The 24,741-nt window shown below is 33.8% G+C and overlaps 1 protein-coding gene across 9 annotated transcripts in view; it reads right to left on the bottom strand.

Moving 5' to 3' along the window:
• The window catches only part of DIAPH2 (diaphanous related formin 2), a 1,001,991-nt gene that overhangs the window by 540,707 nt on the left and 436,543 nt on the right, over positions 1-24,741 (bottom strand). For all 9 annotated transcript variants that reach the window (XM_059156886.1, XM_059156884.1, XM_059156888.1 and 6 more), the window contains 2 exons: positions 14,845-14,946; positions 8,426-8,520 (listed from right to left, as the gene is read on the bottom strand). In XM_059156886.1, coding sequence (XP_059012869.1) covers positions 8,426-8,520; positions 14,845-14,946 — 197 coding nt within the window. The remainder of the gene's footprint in view (positions 1-8,425; positions 8,521-14,844; positions 14,947-24,741) is intronic.

Genomic DNA, 24,741 nt, shown 5'->3' with positions numbered 1-24,741 from the left:
GTCATAGCATGTTGGCTATATCATATGTTAAATTGTACTACAACTATCATATGACTTTTACAGATTTAATGACTAGGCATATTTATGCTTTACGTAGGAGATTTAGAATTATAACAGAACATTGCAAAGTAATTATTTATTCCTTGTATGTAGACTGCCTTGATAAATTTCCTGAAAACACAACTGGAAGGAATTGGTTTTAAAGATAAAAATCAATTACAAATGTGTTATACTTCATTAAATACATCATTCGCTGACAATCCGTGAATTCAAAACAAATTTATATAGCACCAAAAAATGTAGGAAGCTAGGAAATAAAAAACAAAAAAAATTCAACCAAAAAAACACTGTGATTGTTTTCCATCTCTGTTAGTATCACTGGGGGCGTTGGAGCCTGGATTTTCTGCCTCCATTTCTCTGGGGCTGAAGCATGCCTGCCTTTTGTCTAGAGATAGCTTCATAACTGCAAGTTAGAGTAAGGATTTTGGTTTAACCTTGCTTCTCCTTTCCTAGTTCAAGGTTCTGGAAGTCTATGTGAGGAAAAAGATGGCACCTTCCACATTCTACAACTGCAAGGGAATTCTTGGTCTACCACAAACATCACCTCACTTCAATAAACCCAGTGGATATACAGGATAAAAGAACCAGAATCTGAATAAAGTTCTGTCATGGCTTCAAGTCTACAAGACAACAGAAAATATGATCTTTGAGCCACATCTTGTTCAACTATTAATAAGACCTATGTTTTGTTAATAAAAAGAGTTTTTTTTTTTTAAAAAAAGACCTATGTTTCGTTCAAACTGCAAATGGACTAAAATATTTTGTATTTTTAAAATGCTTGTTATAATCCAATTAGTATAAGAAAATTATTTAAAGCAACTTTTTCTCTCTTTCTAAAATAGTCTTGATAGCACTTATGAACAACAATACAAATGAAACCTGGTATTAATCAACAATAGACATAGAGGGGATGAAAATGAGCAGTCATTACATTTACTTGGAACAGATATGATTTTATCAACAGACTGAAAGTAAAAAACAAGGGTCAAAGATAAGCAATGAAGAAAGGGAAGAGAAAAAAAATCACTAAACTAACCAGTTAGAAACAAAAGATGAAAAAGAACAGCCCCTCATGGATAGAAGTATTTTGGGATTGCAACAGCAAGCCATAAAGTAATCATTTATTCCACTATGATGAGAAATGGGAAAGGTATCCTATATGAATATTCCTGTTATTACTAATGCTTCATATTCTCTAAAAATTATAGAAATGAATGTGGTTTGTACAAGTTATTTAAGAGAAAAATGTTTTCAAACTCTACAGTACTAATGCCATCATAGCCTTAATTGATATACTTATAGTCATCAACCCTTGTAAAGTACGCGAACACACGCAGACTCGCAGGCTGCATAAAATACAGATGGTCGATAGCCGCATAAATAGATCAATGATTACAAAGATGGATTGAGGAGACAAAAATGAGTTCTACTATTACACATGCATGAGCTTCCTGACTATAAGAATAATTATAGTCCAGAATTGGTTAATCGAGGGAAATTGAAGAATCACTTTTCTTTGCATAATAAATAGATAGCCATTTATGTTTGATGGCTTAGGAGTAATCAGGGCAATGTATCAGATGATCTATGCTTTATTCTAATTCTTATGTCAGGACCCAATAAAAGTTACTCAATTCATATAATCTGTTTTGAGACATAAAGTAACAATTGGAAAAACCTGTAGACCATATATATTTGGTACAGTGGTGGGTACTTGAATGGGTCCAGAAGAATAACATGGCCAGCAAGAGCAGAAATTATCTGAGGGAAAAAGAGCAACCTCAAATACTTCCATGCATTTATTACAAAAAGACATCTATAGAGGTATTTTTATTTTTAATTTAAAGGTATGAAGGAGATGCCCTTGAGCCATAATTCACTGAGGGGATATTATTAAGAAAGATAAGGGCCCTTGATTTAGAAAAGAATGTATTTAAATGAAAGTAAGGAAAAGAGGGAAGAGAGAATTTAGAGTAGAGGAAGAGAAGGTGGGAAGGAAGGAGGAAAGTTAAGAGAAAATGAAGTGGGTGGAGAATGAGCTAAAAATAGGATAGTGGATAGTTGCATACCCAGAAGAAATGCTTGTGTCCCTTAAAAATAAGGGAGAGATCAACCTAAAGACAACAAACAGAACATTTGCTTAAGGAATATAATAACCTGGTACAAAGTATGGATTATTTTCAGAAAAAAACTATAAGAAAATAACTACTACTTGAACTAAGTAAGTCACTGAAATTCAGGTTCTCAAAAGGGGTATCTTTTACCCCATCTCATTCTCCTACTTATCATTCCTTAAAATTCTCCCCTGTGCCGGCTAATGGTGAACCCCTCAGTATCTGGCTGGCTCCCTAAAACAGTGGCTCACTTTGTTCGTATATCTATAAAACCATCTATTCCCTCAAACAGAGTACTCTAAAGAAACATAGTCTAAATCTTCCATTTGTCACTTCCACCATCAACTTCGGTAGATATACCCTATCCACTATCTTTGGTCCTTATACTTGAGCAAACATTTCTTTCCAAATGATTCCAAAAATCCAGTTTTCAGTCCTAATCTCCATTCTGACTTCCAATTACATATTCTAATAAATTTTTTAAAATTTTCTTCTGCCCTGGAAGTATTTTCTCTGTTTGACATATTTCACTTAGCATAATGCTTTCAAGTTCCATCTGCGTTGTCATAAATGAAAGGATTTCCTCCTTTTCTATGGCTGAATAATATTCCTGTGTGTATGTGTAATATTTTAATCTACTCATTCATCAATAGACATCTAGGTTGCTTCCATGTCTTGGCTAATGTAAAAATAAAATGCTGCAATAAAAACAGAAATGGGTATGTAGTTATCTCTTCAAAACAGTGATTTCATTTCCTTCAGAGATATACCCAGGAGTGTGACGGCTCAATCACACAGGAGTTCTATTTTAATTTTTTAAGGAATCACCACACTGTTTTACAGTATGGCTGCACCAATTTACATTCCCACCAACAGTTTACAAAGGTCTCTTTTCTACACATCCTCATCAGCACTTGTTGTCTCGTTTTTTTTTTTTTTTTTTTTTTTTAATAATAATGATTACAACAGATGTGAGGTGCTATCTCATTACAGTTTTGATTTGCAGGTCCCTGATAATTACCAATATTGAATATCTTTTCATGTGCCTGTTGGCTACTGGACAATCTTCTCTGGAAAAAATGCCTTTTTGGGACACCTGGGTGGCTCAGTTGGTTAACCTGCTGCCTTCAGCTCAGGTCATGACCCAGGGTCCTGGAATGGAGTTCCATATCCGGCTCCTTGCTCAGCAGAGAGCCTGTTTCTCTCTCTGCCTCTGCCTGCCGCTCTGCCTGCTTGTGTTCTCTCTCTTTCTCTCTCTCTCTGACAAATAAATAAATAAATAAATAAATAAATAAATAAAATCTTTTAAAAAATGTCTTTTCAAGTGTTTTGCTGATTTTTTTAAGTCAAATTATTTGGTATTCTACTCTTAAGTTGTAGGAGTTCTTTATATATATTGGATATGAATTATTATCAGATTTGTGGTTCGTAAATATTTTCTCCCATACTGTAGTCTGCCTTTTCACTCTGCTATTTCTTGTGCTGTGCAGAAAGCTTAGATCGATGTAGTCCCTCTTTTTATTTTTGCTTTGTAGTGTCAAATCAAGACAATATTTCCAAGATCGATGTCAAGGAGCTTTTCCCTTGTTTTCTTCTAGGACTTTTATGATTTCATGACTTAGATTTAAGGTTTTTGTTTTTTTTTTTTTAAAGATTTTATTTATTTATTTGACAGAGATCACAAATAGGCAGAGAGGCAGGCAGAGAGAGGAAGAGAAGCAGGCTCCCTGTTGAGCAGAGAGCCCGATGGGGGGCTCGATCCCAGGACCCTGGGATCATGACCTGAGCCAAAGGCAGAGGCTTTAACCCACTGAGCCACCCAGGTGCCCCAAATTTAAGCCTTTAAAAATCCACTGGTTGATGTAAGCTACATTCCCATTCTCCATCTCTCTCTTATCCCTCTAACAGATGCCCCCCAGTGATCTCCATAAGGTGATCTGGAGAAGGACAATATGATCAGACCACAGCTGTTTCCTTACCCTTCTAATGTGTTCCTTCTTGGTCTCTTTGGACCAGGAAGGTGATTTAACATCCTCCCTGAGTATGGGATTTTCACAATGGTGTATTCTCTATAGCTAGTGGCTAGAGAGACTGAAGCTGGAACAACTTATGTCAGTCAGCTTGACTGGAAAACTTTTCTGTACTAGTTTCTGGTCTTCTTGTTTGTGCCTTTAACACCAGTTTATTGGTCCTTTTCTCATAATAAAATAAAACTCAAAGGAATATAAAAGAAACAGATTATATTAAAATAGTTAATGTATTTTTAAAAAGTGACATTAACAATAGATATGCATCTTGATTAAAGCATTACAAAATAAGATCTAGTCGTAGCTTTAATAACTAGTGTAATTTTGAAGTATTACTGACTTTAAATAATATTTCAAGATACCTGTCTCAAATGTAATGTGATATGAAAATATTTATTATTTCTATTAGTGAAAAGTTAGAGGCACTATTAATACTACTTTGGTATGTTACCTACATTGTTAATCAAATGAAATACTAAATGTTAATTTAAAGTTTAAAAAATTAAATAAAAATTAAAAAAATAAAGTTACAGTTAAAGTTATACAAATAAAGATACAGTATTTTTCATATCTAAATTCAGGAGCCTCTGAATTCTATTAACCCCAAAGGGAGGGATTTGAATCCCTGGTTAAAAACCTCTGCTCAATACATATCTTTCTAAATTATTCTGCAGTTATATTACATTGCCTTCTATGTTAATCATCCTATTTTCTGTATATGTTTTGTGAATATGACTATAATCTCCCTAGCAACACAATTTCCTCAGCATTTAAGAATCATTTACATGCACTAAAGTTCTAAAGTAAAACACACTTTTATTTTTCCCTTAACATTTGAATCAATTTTTTGTGAGTGCTAGTTTCATTTCTTTGTCAAAGTTCTATATGTAAGTAGGCCTATAAATATTTGATTTTTACCCCCAGTAGTCTGAAAACACTGGTTTCAGGTTTTTTTCCTCAGTAGATCAAATTGATATTACACTGACAGATTTTCAAAACAGAAATAATACCTCTAAGAATCACCAAAATTTAGTTCACATTATTTGGACCTAACTCATAATTATATATATTAAAAGCTCCTCAACAAGCTCAGAATATGGTATACATTTTTAAATGTTTCCATGAGTTCCTGGATTTTAGGACATCTCAACATCTTCCACACAATGAAATCAGTTTCTAGCTTAAATTTATATATTTTGAAATAAGGAAAACATTGGTATTCTTATTAATAACCTGATATTTGGGCTTGTTCTGGCTGATTAAACTAGATAGATAGATAGATAGATAGAGTTTTTTAAATAAGATATTCATCCTGCTAAATAACTAAAATATATTAGTTGTCTGGTTGGAAAGAGCCTATTGACCTATACTGGAGAGATAATACTAGTGTTAACTCTGTGGGAAGCAGTGTGTCCTTAATTGTTTTTTGTTGTGTTTGTTGTTATGAGGAGACAAACATCTCCTGTGAGCAATATACTATGATTATACATGGATAGAATTTAGCATTGTAATCAAATAGAACTTACAACAAAGTTAATCTGATGATACATATTTAATGCTACGCATTATCAATGTGCTACATGGTAATTAGAAATAAATTATAAACAACTCCTATGAATGACAAACTGGTGTTACTTTTGCATCACTGAAGCAAATGTTTCTGGGATGGGAGGGGAAAAAAAAGCAGTAGCGATTTTAGTCTTTTCTCTTGCCTCCGAAAAGCAGTCACCTTTGCGTTCTGGCAAACTGAGTAACTGTTTCAATCTAGGACCTTCCTTCTTACCAAAAGATATTCAGATGTTTGATATTTCTGGATAAACATCCTACTAACTTCAATAACTCACACTGAGTTACGTATCATCTGTGCTTATATCAAAGTGGCATAATTCTAATCACATATACTACTATTAAATTACATGTTAAGTTGTTTTCTCCTACAAGCAGAATGAAAGAAATGATTTTTGACTGAGCAAGGTAAGGAATGAGAGGAAATTTCAGAGAGTCTGGCATTGAGATGAAAAGCAATCTGGCTTGAAAAAAAGTCCTCAGTGGTATGCTTTCAACAAAAAGAAGGCACAAAATTTGTGGGGCAAAGGATGCAAGGGGTAAAACCATGAATATGTGGGGAAAAAAAAGAAAGAGATAAAGGCTTAGAAAAGTGAAAGAAAGTCTAGAAAAAAAGGAAAAGATGATACAAGCCCAGTTCAACCCAATTCACAGCAAACAGGAATTACATGGATGCATCTGGTATAACATGCACTAAAGGAGCCTTGGCAAGAGCTATACTTTATGATTCTCCATCACTCGTCTTCCTAAATAATACTATAATTTCAAAAACAGTTGCTTTCACTGCATAGTGGGTATAATTAAATGAGCAAATTCAAAATTTATACATAATTTATTGTCATCTCCAAATTGAAAGCAATCCATTCCTCCAAACTGGACCAGGCTTACCCAATTTAAAGAGAAACAAATAGGTATCGTTTATGCTACATAATAAAGTGAAACAGAAAAAGAATCCCACATAATAAATGTCTCTCTATATATTTTAAAAGCTTGTTGCATATTAGAAGGATATTCATAAGTGAGAATCTTTCTCTGGTTCTTACATTCCCTGAAGAGTTGAAAATATTACTTAAAAAATGTTTTGAATGTTACTGCCAAATAAAGACCACAGCAGCATTCTAAATGCATTTTTTTTTCTTTACCAAAGTATATGAAGGAAAAGCTATATAGTTTTCACTGGTAAAATAAATGGCTAAACTGATTAATTATTCAAAAATATGATTCTATTTTACTATAATTTAATTACAGAGAAAAGACTAAAAAGGTTTGGAGTCAGAAATTTCTTTGTCTCTTTGGATCTTAAAATTAAACTGTCCAGTGAAAAAAGAGAGAAAACTAAACCTCATTTAGGCTTCATTCCTCACTCATTCTGACTATTTGTGCAAAGAATCATGGGACTTAGGCAGAACAAATATGATCAGCTCTCCATCTCTGCTCAGAGAAATGTGAACTTGCTAGTTGGACAGAAAAATACTTTTTTAAAAAACTTTTCCACAGAGAGATTTATCAAAGTGTAACTCTGATTGAGATTAAAGTGTAACTCTTATTGAGATTAACATAAATATGTCATGATAATAAAGAGCCTACATAAACCCATTAAACCTTAGCCCTAGAAATAAAATTCTATTTATCTAAATTTATATTATAATATCTACATTTAAAACATTTACATGAGGTAATCTGTAATGCAAGCTTACATTACAAACTGGAGGAACTTCCATATAGACATGGCCTGCTCAAATGAAAGACACTTGACAGACACTGATACTCTGAAATTCAGACAGTCTAAGGGCAATATGGTAAAATTCTCACAGCATAAACTACTGTCTTTAAAATCAAAGCAACCTTTATGGCTTAAAAACAAAAACCAAAAAACCCTACAATGACCATGCCTTTATAAGTAAAATCCTAACAGTTCTTCCTTCCAGAAATTAAACTAGACAGGAATAGCCATATCAAGAATTGTAATAATATGTTAGATCTTGTATAGTGCTTTATTCTACAGAGCACATCATTTGGTTTAATACATTTGTATTCTCAGACGTGGCAATAGACATTTAGCAAGCTAAATAACTGGCTCATGGAAGGCAGGATAATGGAACAGAACAGAAAAAGCAATAGATTTGGAACTATGAGAGATCTTGTTCCAAATTCCAGCTCTGCTACTCTGCCACGAATGATCTACGTGATACTGGGCAATCTCCTTAAATCTCAGTTTTCTTTTCTGTAACATTAGGACAATAGTATGTACCTCATAGGATTGTTAACAGGATACAATAAGATAAAATACATAAAAGGGCTTGACACAATTCTTAGTCATGTTATGTGCCTAATAAAGAATAAGTTTAACACCTACCAATTGGTCATCAGCAAGGTATTTAACCTTTTGACCTTCCTATTACCTTCATAAAATTGTAGTAATAATATTTACTTAACAGAATTGTTGTGACATGCAATTTTATGTACACTGAAAGATAGGCAGAAACAAACCAAAAACGCAGATCTTCTATGTTGAATACTCTTATGGGTAACAAAGCTAGATACTCCTGATTCTATTACCGAAACATAAGAAGAACATTTTCCCACAACTGCATTGAGAAAATAACAAACCAGAAATACCTGAGAAAATGAATTTTAAAAGGAAAATATGCAAGTTACCTGAATTAAGGCTTCATTCAGCATGTCTTCATTAACCTCCAGAATAATATTTTTTATATCTTCATATGGCATACGATATGATCCTAGGAAAATAGCTTAAATAAAAGTAGATTTTATTAAAAATAGAATAGTATCAAAATTTTAGAGCCTTTAGAAATACCTTATTCTCATTTTCATAGAATCAAAGTATGAAATTTGTCACCAATATTATTTTACAGTTAGAAACAAACAAATGTAGTTTCCGTTTGATAGACTGGCTACACTACTCATCTAGGCAAACTGGCCTATTATTTCAACCTCTGATATTTACAGGTTATACATATTTATATCTAAATTAAAACCCCTATTAATAATGCTGATGACTACATGCTTATGAATTTTAGATCAAGCTGATACAACACGACTAATGAGAGATTTTATTTCAAGGTGGCCTTTTAATTCAACATCGAATTTAATATGGCTATTGTCACATGCATACAACACAGAACTTCTCAGGAATGACAGTAAAGTCAGCAAATACAAAAAAAAAAATCATATCAATCTACTTTGCAATTCTCCCACATAAGAAAAAGAGTGTTGTCAGTGTTATCAGAATTCCTGCTGAATATCATGAGGTATAGTATTAGTAGCTCTATATTTTCATAATTTTCCTTCTCAATTTTTTCTCGAATGGATATATATTATGTCATACTGAAGTAAGTCAGCAGTTTACACTGACAAAAGCTTACACTAATTCAGAAAGTATTTTTTAACAACACATTCCACTTTAACTTCCACAAAACACACATTTTAATGAACATTTATATTCTTATATCCAGAACATGAATATATTCCTCTGATTTTTTTTTTTCATCTAAAGGTCTCTATGATTTCACTAGAGCTTAAAGGAAAAACCAATCCTCACTGTCTAGGCAAATGATTACCTAGACATAAACACCAAGTGAGAGCTCTATAATCGAAATAATGTTGACAGATATCAACTAGCAATTAAGATCACACTGTTTTTTTTTTAATTACTGAGTCTTCACTTTATAAAGAAAATGTACTCTGTTATGCAATGTACACATTCACAACTATTAGAAGACTTCTGTCAGCAACATTCCAACTCACAGGAGAATGATGATTTGTTTATTTTAATGTGATCTCTTAACAAAGGGATCTTATCAAAATAAACTCCCATGGTATTTCCTTACATAATTACAAATGCTTGATGTGATGTAATTTCTCATGCATAGTATTTGAGTATCCCCAGAATATAAACACAGTCTACACATAGTGGATAAAAAAATGCTGAATTCAATAGAGGGGGAGAATATGCCAAAATAAAATCTAAGGTCTAGTTAAATAAAGATGGGTTTAGGGCACCTGGGTGGCTCAGTGGGTTAAGCCGCTGCCTTCGGCTCAGGTCATCATCTCAGGGTCCTGGGATGGAGTTCCACATAGGGCCCGCTGCTCAGCAGGGAGCCTGCTTCCCTCTCTCTTTCTCTTTCTGCCTGCCTCTCTGCCTACTTGTGATCTCTGTCTGTCAAATAAATAAATAAAAATCTTTTAAAAAGATGGGTTTAACTGTCCAGCTGCTTTAGCAAAAACGTATTTAATGGCTGACTGATTTGTTAAAGGCTTTAAGGTTCACTAAACACTTTAACTTTTATTTACATTTAGTTAACATGAAATACAATACTGGTTTCAGTACCAGAATTCAATAATTCATCACTTACATACAATACCCAGTGCTTATTACAATGAGTGCCCTTTAATACCCATCAAATGTCTAACCAATGTCCCACCCTCCTCCCTCCATCAACCCTCAGTTTGTTCTGTACCCTTCAGTCTCTTCTACTTTGTTTCCCTCTCTCCTTTTTTTTCTTATTCCACTTCCCATATGTTCATCTGTTTTCTTTCTTAAATTCCACATATGACTAAAATTATATGGAATTTGTTTTTCTCTGATTGACTTATTTCACTTAACATAATACATATAAGCTGCATTCACATAATTGGTAAGATTTCATTCTTTTTGATGGCTGGTTAATATCCCATTATATAAACACACACACACACACACATACACATATAATCTTTATCCATTCATCAGTCAATAGACATCTTGGCTCTCTCCTTAATCTGGCTATTGTTGATAATGTTGCTACAAACACCAGGTTGCGCGTACCTCTTCAAATGTATACTTTCTCTCATTTGGGATACAAAAGCTGGATCTTGGGCTAGTTTTCCCAACACCATTTGTTGAAGAGACTGTCTTTTCTCCATCGGACATTTGTTCCTGCTTTCTCAAAGATGCAGTGACCATATACTTGTGGGTCCATTTCTTGGTTTTCTATTCTAATCCATTTATCTATGTGGGTAATTTTGTGCCAGTACCATACTGACCACTACATCTTTGTTATGTAACTTGAAATCTGAAATCATGTTGCCTCCAGTTTTGTTTTTCTTTTTCAATATTGCTTTGCCTATTCAGGGTCCTTTGTGCTTCCATACAAATATTAGGATGGTTTGTGAAAAATGATACTGGTATTTTGATAGGGCTTGCATGAAAGTAGATTGCTTTGGGTAGTATATATATTTTAACAATGTTTGTCCTCCCAATCCATGAGCATTGAATGCTTTTCCATTTCTTTGTGTCCTCTTCAATTTCTTTCATAACCGTTCTATAGTTTTCAGAGTACAAATCTTTTACTTCTTTAGTTAGTTTATTCCTAGGTATCATGGTTTTTGGTGCAATTGCAAATAGGATTGGTTCCTTAGTTACTTTTCTGCTGCTTCATCATTGGTGGATAGGAATGCAGTGGATTTCTCCAAGTTCATCTTAAATCCTGGAACTCTGCTGAATTCATGTATTACTTCTAGCAATTTCTGGTGGAGTCTTTCAGGTTTTCTACATAGAGTATCATGTTATCTGAAAATAGTGAAAGCTTGACTTCTTCCTTGCCAATTTTGATGCTTTTTATTTCTTTCTGTTGTCTGATTACTGAGGCTAAGACTTCTAGTACTATGTTAAACGGTAATGGTGAGAGTAGACAACCTTGTCTTGTTCCTGACCATAGAGGAAAAGCTCTGCTTTTACCCATTGAGGATGTTATCACCTGTTGGTCTTTGTATATGGCCTTTATGATATTGAGACATTTTCCACCCATCCTTACTTTGTTGATGGTTTTTAATCAATAAAGGATGGCATATTTTGTCAAATGCTTTTTCTGCATCTATTGAGATCAGTGGTCCATATCCTTTCTTTCAATAGTGTGGTGTATCACAGTGATTAATTCACAAATATTGAAATATCCCTGCAGCCCATGAGTAAATCCCACTTGATCATGTTGAATAATTCTTTTAATGTACTACTGAATTAAATTAGCTTGTATTTTATTGAGAATTTTTGCATCCATATTCATCAGAGATATTGGCCTGAGATTTTCCTTTTAAGTACAGTCTTTGTCCAGTCCTGGAATCAAGGTCATGCTGACTTTTTACAACGACTTTCAAAGTTTTCCTTCCATTTCTATTTTTTGAAACAGTTTAAGAATAGTATTAACTCTTCCTTAAATGTCTGGAAGAAGTCCAGAAGTTCTGGCCCAGGATTCCTGTTTCTTGGGAGATTTTTGATTACTGATTCAATTTCATTGCTAGTTAAGTGTCTGTTCAAGTTTTCTATTTCTTCCTGTTTCAGTTCTGGTAGTCTGTAAGTTTCTATGAGTTTCTGCATTTCTTTAAGACTGCCCAGTTTGTTGGCATGTAATTTTTCATAGTATTGCCTTATAATTGTTTGTATGTCTATGTTTTTGTCTCTGAGCTCTCTGGGTCATTTGGTATTTTATCTGTTTGGTTTCTCTCTCTCTCTCTCTCTCTCTCTCTCTCCCTCCCTTCCTTCCTCCCTCTCTCCCCCTCTCTCTGATATGTCTGGCTAGTTTTATTGGGTCTTTCCAAGTAGGAGTGCTTAGTATCATTGATCTGTCCTATTGGTTTTTGTGTTTTTTTTTTTTCTGTATCACTGATTTCACTTACAATATTTATTAATAATTTCCCTTATTCTGCTGGATTTAGGCTTTATTTCCTGTTCTGTTTTTAACAGCTTCAGGTGTAAGGTTAGGGTATGTTTGAGACTTTTCTTTTTCTTGAGGTAGATTTGTATTACAATGTATTTCCTTCTTAGGACTGCCTTTGCTGCCTGCCAAAGTTTTTGTAGTGTCATATTTTCATTTTCATTTGTTTCCATGTAATTTTTTTTTTTAATTTCTTCTTTAATTTCCTAGTTAACCTATTCATTCTTTAGTAGGATGTTCTTTAACCTCCATGTATTTGTGGTCTTTCTGAATTTTTTCTTGTGATTGACTTCAAGTTTCATAGGGTTGTGGTCTGAAAATATGCATGGTATGACCTCAAACTTTTTGCACTTCTTGAGGCCTCATTTCTGACCCAGGATGCATCTATTCTGGAGATTGTTCCATGTAGACTGAAAAAGAGTGTGTATTCTTTTGCTTTAGGATGAAATGTGAATGTATCTGTGAAGTCCATCTGGTCCAGTGTGTCATTCAAAGACATTGTTTCCTTACTGATTTTCTGCTTAGATGATCTGATCTGCCCATTGCTCTAAGTGGGGTGTTAAAGTTGCCCACTATTACTGTATTATTATCAATGAGTTTCTTTATGCTTATTATTAACTGATTTATGTATTTGGGTGCTCCCAATTTGGGGGTATAAATATTTATAATTGCTAGATCTTCGTGATGGTAGAATCCTTTTTTATGATATAATGCCCTTCTTCATCTCTCGTTACAGTCTTTCCTTAAATATCTAGTTTCTTTGATTATGTATGGCTACTCCAGCTTTCTTTTGACATCCATTAGCATGATAGATGTCTGTCCATCCCCTTACTTTCAATTGCAGGTGTCTTTAGGTCTAAAATGAGTCCCTTGGAGGGAGTATATAGATAGATCTTGCTTTTTTAAAAATCCATTCTGATATGCTGTCTTTTGATTGAAGCATTTAGTCCATTTACTTTCAGAGTGATTACTAAAAGATACTAATATGTGCCACTATGTTACCTGTAGATTTCATGTTTCTGGGGATGCTCTATGTTCCTTTCTAGTATTTGTTGCCCTTTTTTCCCCCCTCTACTCCAAGATTCCCCTCTAAGATTTCTTGCAGGGCTGGTTTACTGGCCATGAACTCCTTTAGTTTTTGTTTGTCTGGGAAAATCTTTAATCTCTCCTGTTCTGAATGATAGCTTTGCTGGATAAAGAATTTCTGTCTGGGGCGCCTGGGTGGCTCAGTGGGTTAAGCCGCTGCCTTCGGCTTGGGTCGTGATCCCAGGGTCCTGGGATCGAGCCCCACATCGGGCTCTCTACTCAGCAGGGAGCCTGCTTCCCTCTCTCTCTCTGCCTGTCTCTCCATCTACTTGTGGTTTCTCTCTGTCAAATAAATAAATAAAATCTTTAAAAAAAAAAAAAAAAGAATTTCTGTTTGCATAGTTTTCCCATTCATCACATTGAATATAGCCTGCCACTCTCTTCTGATCTGCCATGTTTCTGTGGACAGATCTGCTGCGAATGCGATCTGTTTTCCTCTGTAGTTTAAGGGCTTTTTTTTTTTTTTCCTTTACTGCTCTCGGGAAACTTTTTTATGTGTTTTGTGAACTTGACGATTACATGCCTTGGCAATGGTCAGCTTTTGTTAGATTTAATAGGAAATCTTTTGCTTCTCGGAGTTTGATGTCTGTGTTCCCTAGGCTAGGATGTTTTTAGTTATAATTGAAACAAATAAACCTTCTGTCCCCTTTTCTCTTCCTTCATGTTCTGGAATTCCTTCTAAAAGGTAGCAGCTTTTCTAATTATTGACTTGCAATTTTTGTTCTCTCAGACCTCCAATTATTTTCTTGAGCATTTAGAATGAATGATAATTACCTAGCTGTGTTCAAAAGCCGTGACAAGCTTTGGGACCCCCACTCCTTTGCCATCTTAGTTCCTCCCTCAGTTCACCGAACAGTTTTTAAGTGCAGTGGTTAACAATTTAACTCTCTAACATCACAATCAGATCAACTATAAAGGAAGAGCAATAAAAGAATTTTCCCAGTGTGATCAGTAAATATACCCAGGTCTAGGTGGAAAAGGGGAAAATGACATTCTTGAACTCTGTGAGTGAACCTAATGTCTTACTCTGTCTTCTAACAGTGCTTAATTATCAGTATTTTCAAAAGCTTTATTATTCATGTTTCATCTCTCCTGAGGAAGACTAAATTATGATGGTTTCCATTCTGGCAGAATGACAAAATCATGTTTACACACAATTTTGTTTCTAGTAGATGCTAAATATACTTGTTCAAATTAGTTACCACTTTGTGTAAAAATATTCATCACCACCTCATCACCACCTTCACCACCACCCCTTATACAGAAAATATCACATACACAGATTCTGGGCTGTTTTGGGATCCAAAATTCTCAATTCTTTCACTTTCTTCTTTGCAGGAAGGATCTTCTTTTCTTCTGAAGCTTCTACATTCTTTTGAACTAAAGGAAAAACGTTTATTCAAAAACAATAATGGTAATAATCCAATCACGTGAAATCAATCAGTAAGGCATATTAACTACGTTAATAAACCTTATGCCAAAAATCAGTAAATGTGTTTATTTCATTAGTTTAAAGAGGATAAATATAATAATGTAGACCAATTTAGAGGTTACTCTACAAATTAAATTTCAGCACTTAAGCAGAAAAGATAAGCCAAATAGTACCAAAAATCAATTGCAGTTTCTTACCTAATGTGCACCATTCACGACTCCTTTACCAGGTATCTACAGTAGTACTGGATTTAAATATATAGTAAACTCTCCCTAATTTGTATTAATTGAGGACAAAAGCAGTTATGCATTTATCCTAAAATATGCTAAAATTTAGAATGTCTTTAATTCAGTGGAACTGCTTTAAAGTATGTAAAGTAACTTTAACTGCTAAACAGGTTGTCATATAAAAATTCCTACTGAGTTGCTTTGATGAATAAATAGGAACCATTTGCAAGTTGCACAACTGATGAGGGAGCACAAGACTGGCTGAAGACAAAGCAAAAGCTGGCACCTTGCAACCCCCTCTCCATCCGCTCCCCCTCAGTCATATGTGTAGCATCCCTCAGGCAGCCCTGACTGCCATGAACAATAAGCAAATAGTTAACTTGCAGAGCTCACAATCCTGCTAGACAGGAGTCTCCCTTGGCTTACAAATGTCTGAAATCTCACTAACAAAGAGATTGTGACACACCTCCAAAAAGTCTCCCAACTATCTTAATGTTAATGATTGGACTAAAGACAACATTGATCCAGCTGCAAGGGCAAGGCCTCAGGTAGGCCTGGGACATCCTGGAACCTTGTAGGCCCTCTTTAGCATATGAAAACTCCATTGAAACCTTCCTTCCCCTCACCTTCCCCCAACCACAGGGTATATAACATGCCTACCCTCACAACCCCTGCAGCAGCTCTTCCTGCCCACGGGTCCTGTCCCTGTGCTTTAATAAACCACCATTTTGCACCAAAGATGTCTCAAGAATTCTTTCTTGGTCATCGGCTCCGGACCTCAGCCCACCGAACTTCACCTAGGTTCTAGAACTTCATCACAACAACAGCACCATTTGCATGCACATAATTAATAAACTTCAAAGACTTGTATTTTTTTTTTAAATATCTTTGTCTCCATAACAGTTTTTAGTACTATTTGCCTTATTAGAAGAAAATATTTAGTTATGCTCTGTTCAGAAGGTAGTCCTCTAGGTCTTAACAGTTCAAAGGACCTGAAACTGTGTGAAGTAGCAGTGCCAAGGAGTGGCTTTAGCCCAGCACAACCTCCATCAGCTCTACCTCAGAACACCCACCTCAAAAACCAAACTAAAAGCAATGTAGCTATCTGCTATGAAAATGAAGCTTTATGGCAAATCCCTAAACCCTCCTATACAAAAATTCCACAGCTACTATTGTACTCAGGTGTTGGAAGTTTACTTCTAATATAAAAATGGGGTTGTAAGTAATGGGACCATTAAAAAACATGAGAAAAGTAAAGCCAACATTGTTTTTTCATTCAAATAGTAATATGCTTTTATCCCCAACTGTATGCTGCTAAACTTCATCATGAATCATATGATCGTAATAATCATGCTTATTACTTTCAAAAATATAATTTCATTTTGAAGAAATCATTATTTTTATTATTTTAACTTATCTGATTTTTGTTAAAGAGATCACAAATGAGTTACTAATTTTCTTTAGAGGAAAAGCAACACACAACTACAGTACATTTTTGCTAAGCTAAGTGTTCACATGTTAGCATCTAGAAAACTTTCTATACATGTTATAGGATGCATCAAATACTGCAAGTCCATTAAGACTCTCTTTGTATTAATGGTGTAAAATATAGGAAAATTAAATGAACTTCCCAGAAAAAATAAAATAAATTACCTGAATAATTAAGTACTAACATTTAGTTCTAAGCTTTACCACTATGACTGATCTAAAGTGACACAGAGTCTAAGCAGACTACATAATAATTACATTTGAAAATCATGACCTCATGTCCAAACCATGCCCAGGTTAAGACAACTCTATAAAAAAAAATGACAGTCCAAATATCATATCCTTTGTTAATTAAAAAAAGAAGTACCTGAATCATATTTTAATTACTTCTGGAATATCAGAAAAATTTTCCCAAAGAAATAGTCAAGAAAACTGTCCTAATCTCCAAATATGCCTCAAACCCCACTATGGGAGACTAGTTAACCAAGTACATATAGGATGAAAATGCTATAGTGTAACAGATATTGTAAGATTTTCTGCAAACTAACAAGACTCTGGAGTAACCCAGACATACATAATGCTCATTTTGTATGACTTCATATTTTTTGCATTTTTTTCATTAAAATATATTCTAACTTCTTCACTTCTCAAATAAACAAGTTGTTTAAAATTAAGATTAGATGTCTTAAATATCCTAAATCCTAATCTATTTCTGTTGTATTATGTAAATTGGCTTTATCTTAGGTTGAAGAAATGGTAAGACTTCCGTGATTGGGCACTACTATTTTAGAATTACTAGAGCAAAGCTAGTTTAAAATAGTTCCTTAACTAAACAGCCTTTCACAAACAATAAAGTTTTTGCCATGATCAGTGAATATTAACCAGTGGCTATTACTGCCTTTGGCTTTCTTGTTTTTGAAAGCATTCCCTACTGATCACAAGCACAGGCTTACATAAAAAGAGAATTTGAAGAGAGGTAATGACATAAGAAACTTTGATCCAGATAGCACTAAAGTCTTCTTATATTAAAAATGTCTTGCTTTCAAAAAAAAAAAAAATGTCTTGCTTTCAAAAAGTTTCAAAATGTTACCTATCCTAGGATGCTTTTATTGTATGTTTCAAATGCTTTAAAAAATGAAATATTCCATGATTTGATTAAAATATGGGCAATTGAATAACTCAATTTAAGCCCAATAAACATTTCTCCAAAGAAGACACAAAGATGGACAACAGGTATACAGAAATGCCCTCAATATCATGGGGGTAATACAAATCAAAACCACAATGAGATATCACCTCACAGCTCCTTGAATGGCTTATATCAAAACCAAAACAAAGTGTTAATGAGGATGCCATAGAGGAATTGGAACACTTGTACATTGTTGGTAGAAATATAAAATGATGTATATTCTACAGAGAACACTACAGCAATTCTACAAATAATTAAAACTACAACTACCATAAGATCTACCAATCTCACTTCTGGGTATATAAACAAAAGAACTGAGACTCTCAAAGAGATACTGCACTCCGATATTTACTGTAGTATTATTCACAAAACAGCCAAGTTATGAAAAGAATCTACATGTCCATCAAAAGATGAATGAATAAAGAAATGTGGTATATACATATAGTGAAATGTTACCCTTAAAAAAAAAAAGAAAGAAAATCCTGCCATATATAATAAATAACACAGATGAACCTGGGGAACATTATGCTACTTAAAATAAGCAAGACATAGGGTGTGGTGCAAAAATAATGAATACTGTTATGATGAAAATAAACAAATAAATAAATAAAATAAGCAAGACAAAAAAAATTCAAAAACTACCTAATTATGAAGCATCTAAAATGTCAAATTCATAGACACAAAGAATGAATTGTGGTTGTCGGGGACCAAGGGAGGCGGAAGTGCGGAGTTGCTGTTCAAAGTGTATAAAGTTTCTGTTACATAAGATGAATAAGTTCTAAAGATCAGTGGTACAAAATTGTAGCTATAGTTAGTAAAAATAATACAGTACTGTGCACTTAAAAATTTGTGAGCTGGTAAATCTTATGTGAAAAGTGCTTACACCAAAAATATCATAATGTAAAAACTTAAATTATAGTGATTTTGTTATCTGAAATTATTTGAATGGGACTGAAGAGATTTTTTTTAAGTCTCAATACAAAAACTTCAGTAATTGATTTTATCATAAATGGCCCTATGGTACTCATGTTCATAATGAGGACTATAATCAAATGTGATCTTTCCATATGCAAAAGAAAAACCATATAGCCACTGGTTTTGAATCTGATGAATTGAGTGCTTAAATTGTCAATGTTAATTGAACAAATAATAATGAAATATCATAAAATATTATCTGTAGAAAGATAATGATGTATAATAAAGACATCTGTATTATTATTAAATGTGTTAACATCAAGATATTAATTATATAAAAGTCCCATTAAGTATTCTTATATTTCCTTTTATATGTGGATTTTTATCTGCAATTATTCTACAAATTTATTTCCTTACAATTGAGGGATGCTCACTGGCATAAAGTAAACATGGCTATAATCTTTTCCTGATCTAATTTAGGCAGTTTTCATAAATCCCCTATTAATTTCTGCTCCCAGTGGGTACATACAACATGTGCCAAGATATCTGTAAGTTGTAGCAGATATTAAGATATTATAAATGGGTAACACTGAATGATTTACATAATGATAACTACTATAAATCACAATAAATTTTTATACCTACTTTATCTCAAAATTCCAGTGAGAAAGATTGATTCCTGGAGTCAGCATCAGTATTATCGATCCATTCATTTATCCGCAAATACTTGTTGAAGACCTACTATGTGTGAGCCTAGGCACAGGCATATAGACTTAAATGTCTACTCATTTTTTCTTACATAAATGGTCATATGTAAACTACTAATTAGGGAAGTATCTCCAAAAGATATCTAACATTTATAATTTTCTTTAACCATAATAATATAGTTGGAATGAATATATGCGTATCACTCAACAAATTCTTTTTGTTATTGAAAGTAATTTCATATTAACAAAACCTGTATCTTAAATCAGCATCAAGTGATGTACTAAATCATATTATAAGGACTATGTGGAGAAGTGAAAATATGATACTTCTTAGTAAGTGTACTCTACACAAAACCAGGATAAATAAAGCCAGTAACAGCAGCATTAAAAAACCACCTAAAAATATTTATGTAACTTTATTCATACATATATGTATATCCAACAAGTAAATGCCCAACTTGTTTTAGATATACTGATTTTAAAATTGTGATCTCTCTAGATAAATAAATATTTTTCCATTTGTATGCATTCCAGAAATGATTCTAACTATATGGAAATAATTTTTCGTGTATTAGCTGAAATAGGTGTTAAACGTCAATAAATAATTTCATGTTAAAATGAGCTCAAGTATGAAAAGGGCAGGCAGGGAAAATCTATTATTTCTGTGCAGAAATACAACTGAAAAATTCAGTGTACAAATTCAGTGTACAAATACAACTGATAGTGGCGAAAGGAATATATATATATATGTATTACTTTATAAGTGATATATATTAATATATGTATATATACATATATAGCACATAAAAGGGGAAAGTGGAATAATAAGAACTACAACAATAACGGTGATAGTAGTACTAGTACTAACAGTAACCATGATCACAATCATCACAATCAACACCAAAATCAACTTTTATTAAATACCTCCTCTGTCACCTTATATAATAGATACTACCATTGTCATTTTATAAAGGAGGAAACTACAGAACAGAAAACTTGAGTCATTTATCCAAGATCATATACCAACTAGTAAAAAGATGCTCAACCTCACCAGTCATCAGGGAAATGCAAATGAAAATAACCAACAAAATACCATTTTAGAGTCATCAAATTGAAGTAACAAAAAAGTCTTGTAATATACCGAGTATGGATGAGGAGGCAAAAAAAATCAGAATTTTTTTTTGTGCCAACAGTGGTAGTAAAAATTAGGATAACAAAAGAAAATAAACATTTATTAGCATCTAATACATCTAAGGTATGCTTACCATAAGTATAACGCAATCTTTCCATTGTTGGGTCAAACAGTCAAGGAGACAAGAATGTTAACTGCAGCAAAGTTTACAACAGGACAAAAACTAGAAACAACCCACATGCCAGGGTGTTATGAAATGGATAAATTGTGCTATATTCACATAATGGAATACAACTCAGCATTTATAGTGACTGTACTACAGCTAAATATTCCAGTAAGAATAGATCTCAATTACAATTCTGAATGGAAAAATAAACATAATGGAAAATGCTGTATGCAGTATAATAGCATTCATCTAAATTAAAAATAAAACAGAACAATCTTATGTATTGTTTATAAATTATAAATGTATGTATATATATATATATGTATATATATGTGTGTATATATATATATATATATATATGTAAATTTTAAAAACATAATAAATACTTAGCAGATTAATGACCATGTTTCTTGGGGGAGGAAAGTGATACTGGAACAAGTAAAACCCTGGAAACATCAATTTTATCTCTAATGTTTTAATTTTTTTGAAAGCAAATATCTGTAGTAAATATGATGAAATGTTAACATTTTTTCATTCTGGGAGGCTGGTACCTCAAGTGTTTTCTATATTAGCCTATGTAGACTTCTATTTTTTCAACACAAAAATAAAAATTGTATTACCAGATTTATACATATATGTATGTGTATATATATGTATATATACACTTCATAAACTGTTATCCTTGGCAATTGAGGGACTAAGGGTATATAGGAATCAGAAACACTAGGGGAAGGAATGATAAAAACTATAAAGATTAGTCAGTTTGGTCAGCAAGCACAATTTTATTTTCAACTGTTTTTGTACCTATTCTGTGAGGATTAACATATTTGTTTATCAAAACCTGAGAGGGAAAGCTGATGCAATATGCAGTATGAGACTGCATTTCCATCTCCTCTTATGTGCCCTATATTGCATCTGTGGGCTTCCCTTTTCTGTGTTGCCTACAGCTGTGCTCTAACTAAGGAATCCCACAGAAAGGGAGTTTCATTGTCACCTGGATTGTACCTCAAGCCATAGGAATGGCATTAACAGGAATGTTCCTGAAGTTTACAGCACATTAAATGGATTAATGGTTCAAAGAGTGGGAATCACACATACATACTTTGTAATAATTCCCTAATTAAGGAACAAATCTTACTGGTGGTAGTTTATTTATTTTTTTAAATTGGTCGTAGTTTAGATAAGAACCCCCAAATCAGGAAGCACATGTTACTGCAAATTAACATCTACATAACTAATATGATTGTACATGTGTTCATTAAGCAAATTATGGAACACTGCTAAATGTCACCAGAACACTATGTTTAACATAGTGTTAACATGTGCATAGCTAATGTTGTATATTTTCAATTGGGCTTCAATAGTTCAGAAGGTAATGTTTATTTTAGGGAGGACAAATAAAGTTAACTTAGAGATTTAGGTAGAATCTCCCTTGTTTGAAGTGGTATTTTATTTTACTTTATTTATTTTGTTTTATTTTATTTTATTAAAGACTTTATTTGACATACACACACAGAGTGCGAGTGAGCACTAGCAGGCAGAGAGGCAGGCAGAGGGAGAGGGAGAAGCAGGCTTCCTGCCAAACAGGGAGCCCAACACGGGGCTCAATTCCCAGGACCCTGGGATCATGACCTGAGCTGAAGGCAGATGCTTACCCAACTGAGCCACCCAGTCGCCCCTGAAGTGATATTTTAAACACCAAAATGGAAGCATGGTTCTTACCTCAACTGAGTATTTGACAAACAAGGTGGTGGAACTTATTCTTGCTAACCTTTAACCTTGATGAAGTACCTTATTCAAGCTTTATAGTTAATTCCTTTATTTGTAAGTTGACTCCAACTTTGTGTGTATGGACTGATATTTTTCCGGCCATTCCACACACTCAGAGGATTCCCTTATGCAAAATTTCCTAATTCATGCCACAAAACACTAAGTCCAGCAATAAATCCCAAGAGCTGAGTATGTCAAAGCTGAATGCTAAGAAACACAACAGTAGGAATTATGATGATAAAACAAGTACTGTCACGCTAATAGGATATTTCTTGTTGAGAACACTTTGGAGATTCATCATATTCAAGTTTTTCTTTTATAATGTGGTCTATTTCAGACTGGTACAAGTCGTGCACACAATTGAGTTTAATGCAAAAGCCAGTTAACCTTATGAGCAAGTCTGAACAAAATAACACTCTGAAATGTTCGCAGCCATGATTTTTCAGTCTGGGTTTCAGGCATAGCTGTACATAAGCTTGAAGGTCAGTGTTGTAGATCTCACCAAGGATTTATTAAAGTGAAGGCTCACTGGAAAACTATGTATTCCAAAAGAAGATTCTCATCTCCTGGGTATTGCTACTTGTCTAATAAGCACTATAAATTAAACACATCCTATACCATATTCTTTATCTTACACCCAAACTTGCTCTTCCCATAGTCTTAACCATCTCAACAAATGGCAACCCAATCCTAATTGTTCAAGAAAAATATACACTGGCACCGCAGGCACACGTGCATGTACACACACACACACACACACACACAGAAACGAGTTATCATTAACTCTTCCCTCTCACAGGTTACAACCCATTTTTTTGAGACATCCAGTATCTGATAACTTCTCATCATCTCCACTTCTAGCTAAGGGTTTCAAGCCACTATTACTTCTAGTCTGAGTTATTGTTGTAGCCTAATAACCTGTCTCTATTCCAACTTTCCCCTTCTCCATTCTACCCTGTCAATTCACTAATTAATGTTATTCTATTGTTCAAAACCCTCCAATGGCTTCCTGCCTTATTAATAGTGAAAAAAAATGTCTTAACAATAGCACAGAATTTCCTACTTCATATTTCATGTCCCTTCCATAACTATTCTGATCTCATCTTTTGCTACTTTCCTCTCATTTACTCTAGCCACACAAGCTTCCTTGCTGTTCTTCAAAAATACCTGAACAATTCCTACAGCAGGGTCTTAGCACTTGCTATTATGTCACCCCAAATATTCCCTCACTTCTTTCAGATCTTTATTCAATGTAACTTTCTCAAAGAAATCTTTTCTAGTGATGTAATTCCAAATCAGAACTCCTCCCTCCTGCCACGTATTTTCCTCCTTGCTTGCTTCATTTCTCTCAGAAGCAATTATCACCATCTGACATCAAATGTATTTTTTATTTTATTGTCTACCTTCCACTTTGATATGAGCTCTATTTTTTTAGAGATTTTATTTATTTATTTGACACAAAGAGAGAGATCACAAGTAGGTGGAGAGGCAGGCAGAGGGAGAGAGGAGGAAGCAGGCTCCCTGCAGGGGGCCTGATGCGGGGCTTGATCCCAATACTATGGGACCATGACCTGAGCCAAAGGCAGATGCCTTAACAGACTGAGCCACCCAGGCACCCCAATATGAGCTCTATTAAAGAGAGGGATTTGTCACTGTTTTGTTCACTGTTACATGCTATGATCTAGAATCATTCCTGGAAAAAATAGGCACTCCCATTATTTTGGAATTCATACTATATATATACTCTTATTTGTGCAAAATGATTTATGTATAATATTATGTATTCCAGTATAGTTAATAGCAAAAGGTCAAAAGTGTTCATCTACTGCATACAGCTTCAATAAATTATGTTACACTGGGCATTGATTATAATACCAAAAGATTTGAAATAACCCAAAAGCTCATCAATAGAAGGAAGATTAAACTATGAAATGTCCATTCAATGTTTCACTCTGCTGCTATATCCAAGACCAAAGAAGATCTTTATAGAATGATATGGAACAATCTTCAATAAATATTGTTAGATAAAGCAACCAAGTTATACAAGACTATGCAGTACTACCATTTACGGAAAAAAAAGAGGGAAGAATGTATGTCTTTGCTAGCATATACATAAAATGTATCTGGGAAGAAATATAAGAAATGTATT

The sequence above is a fragment of the Mustela lutreola genome, chromosome X (assembly GCF_030435805.1).
Source record: "Mustela lutreola isolate mMusLut2 chromosome X, mMusLut2.pri, whole genome shotgun sequence".
NCBI classification, from domain to species: domain Eukaryota; kingdom Metazoa; phylum Chordata; class Mammalia; order Carnivora; family Mustelidae; genus Mustela; species Mustela lutreola.
Note: the sequence above shows the minus strand (reverse complement) of the source record. Positions and strands in the feature narration are given on the sequence as shown.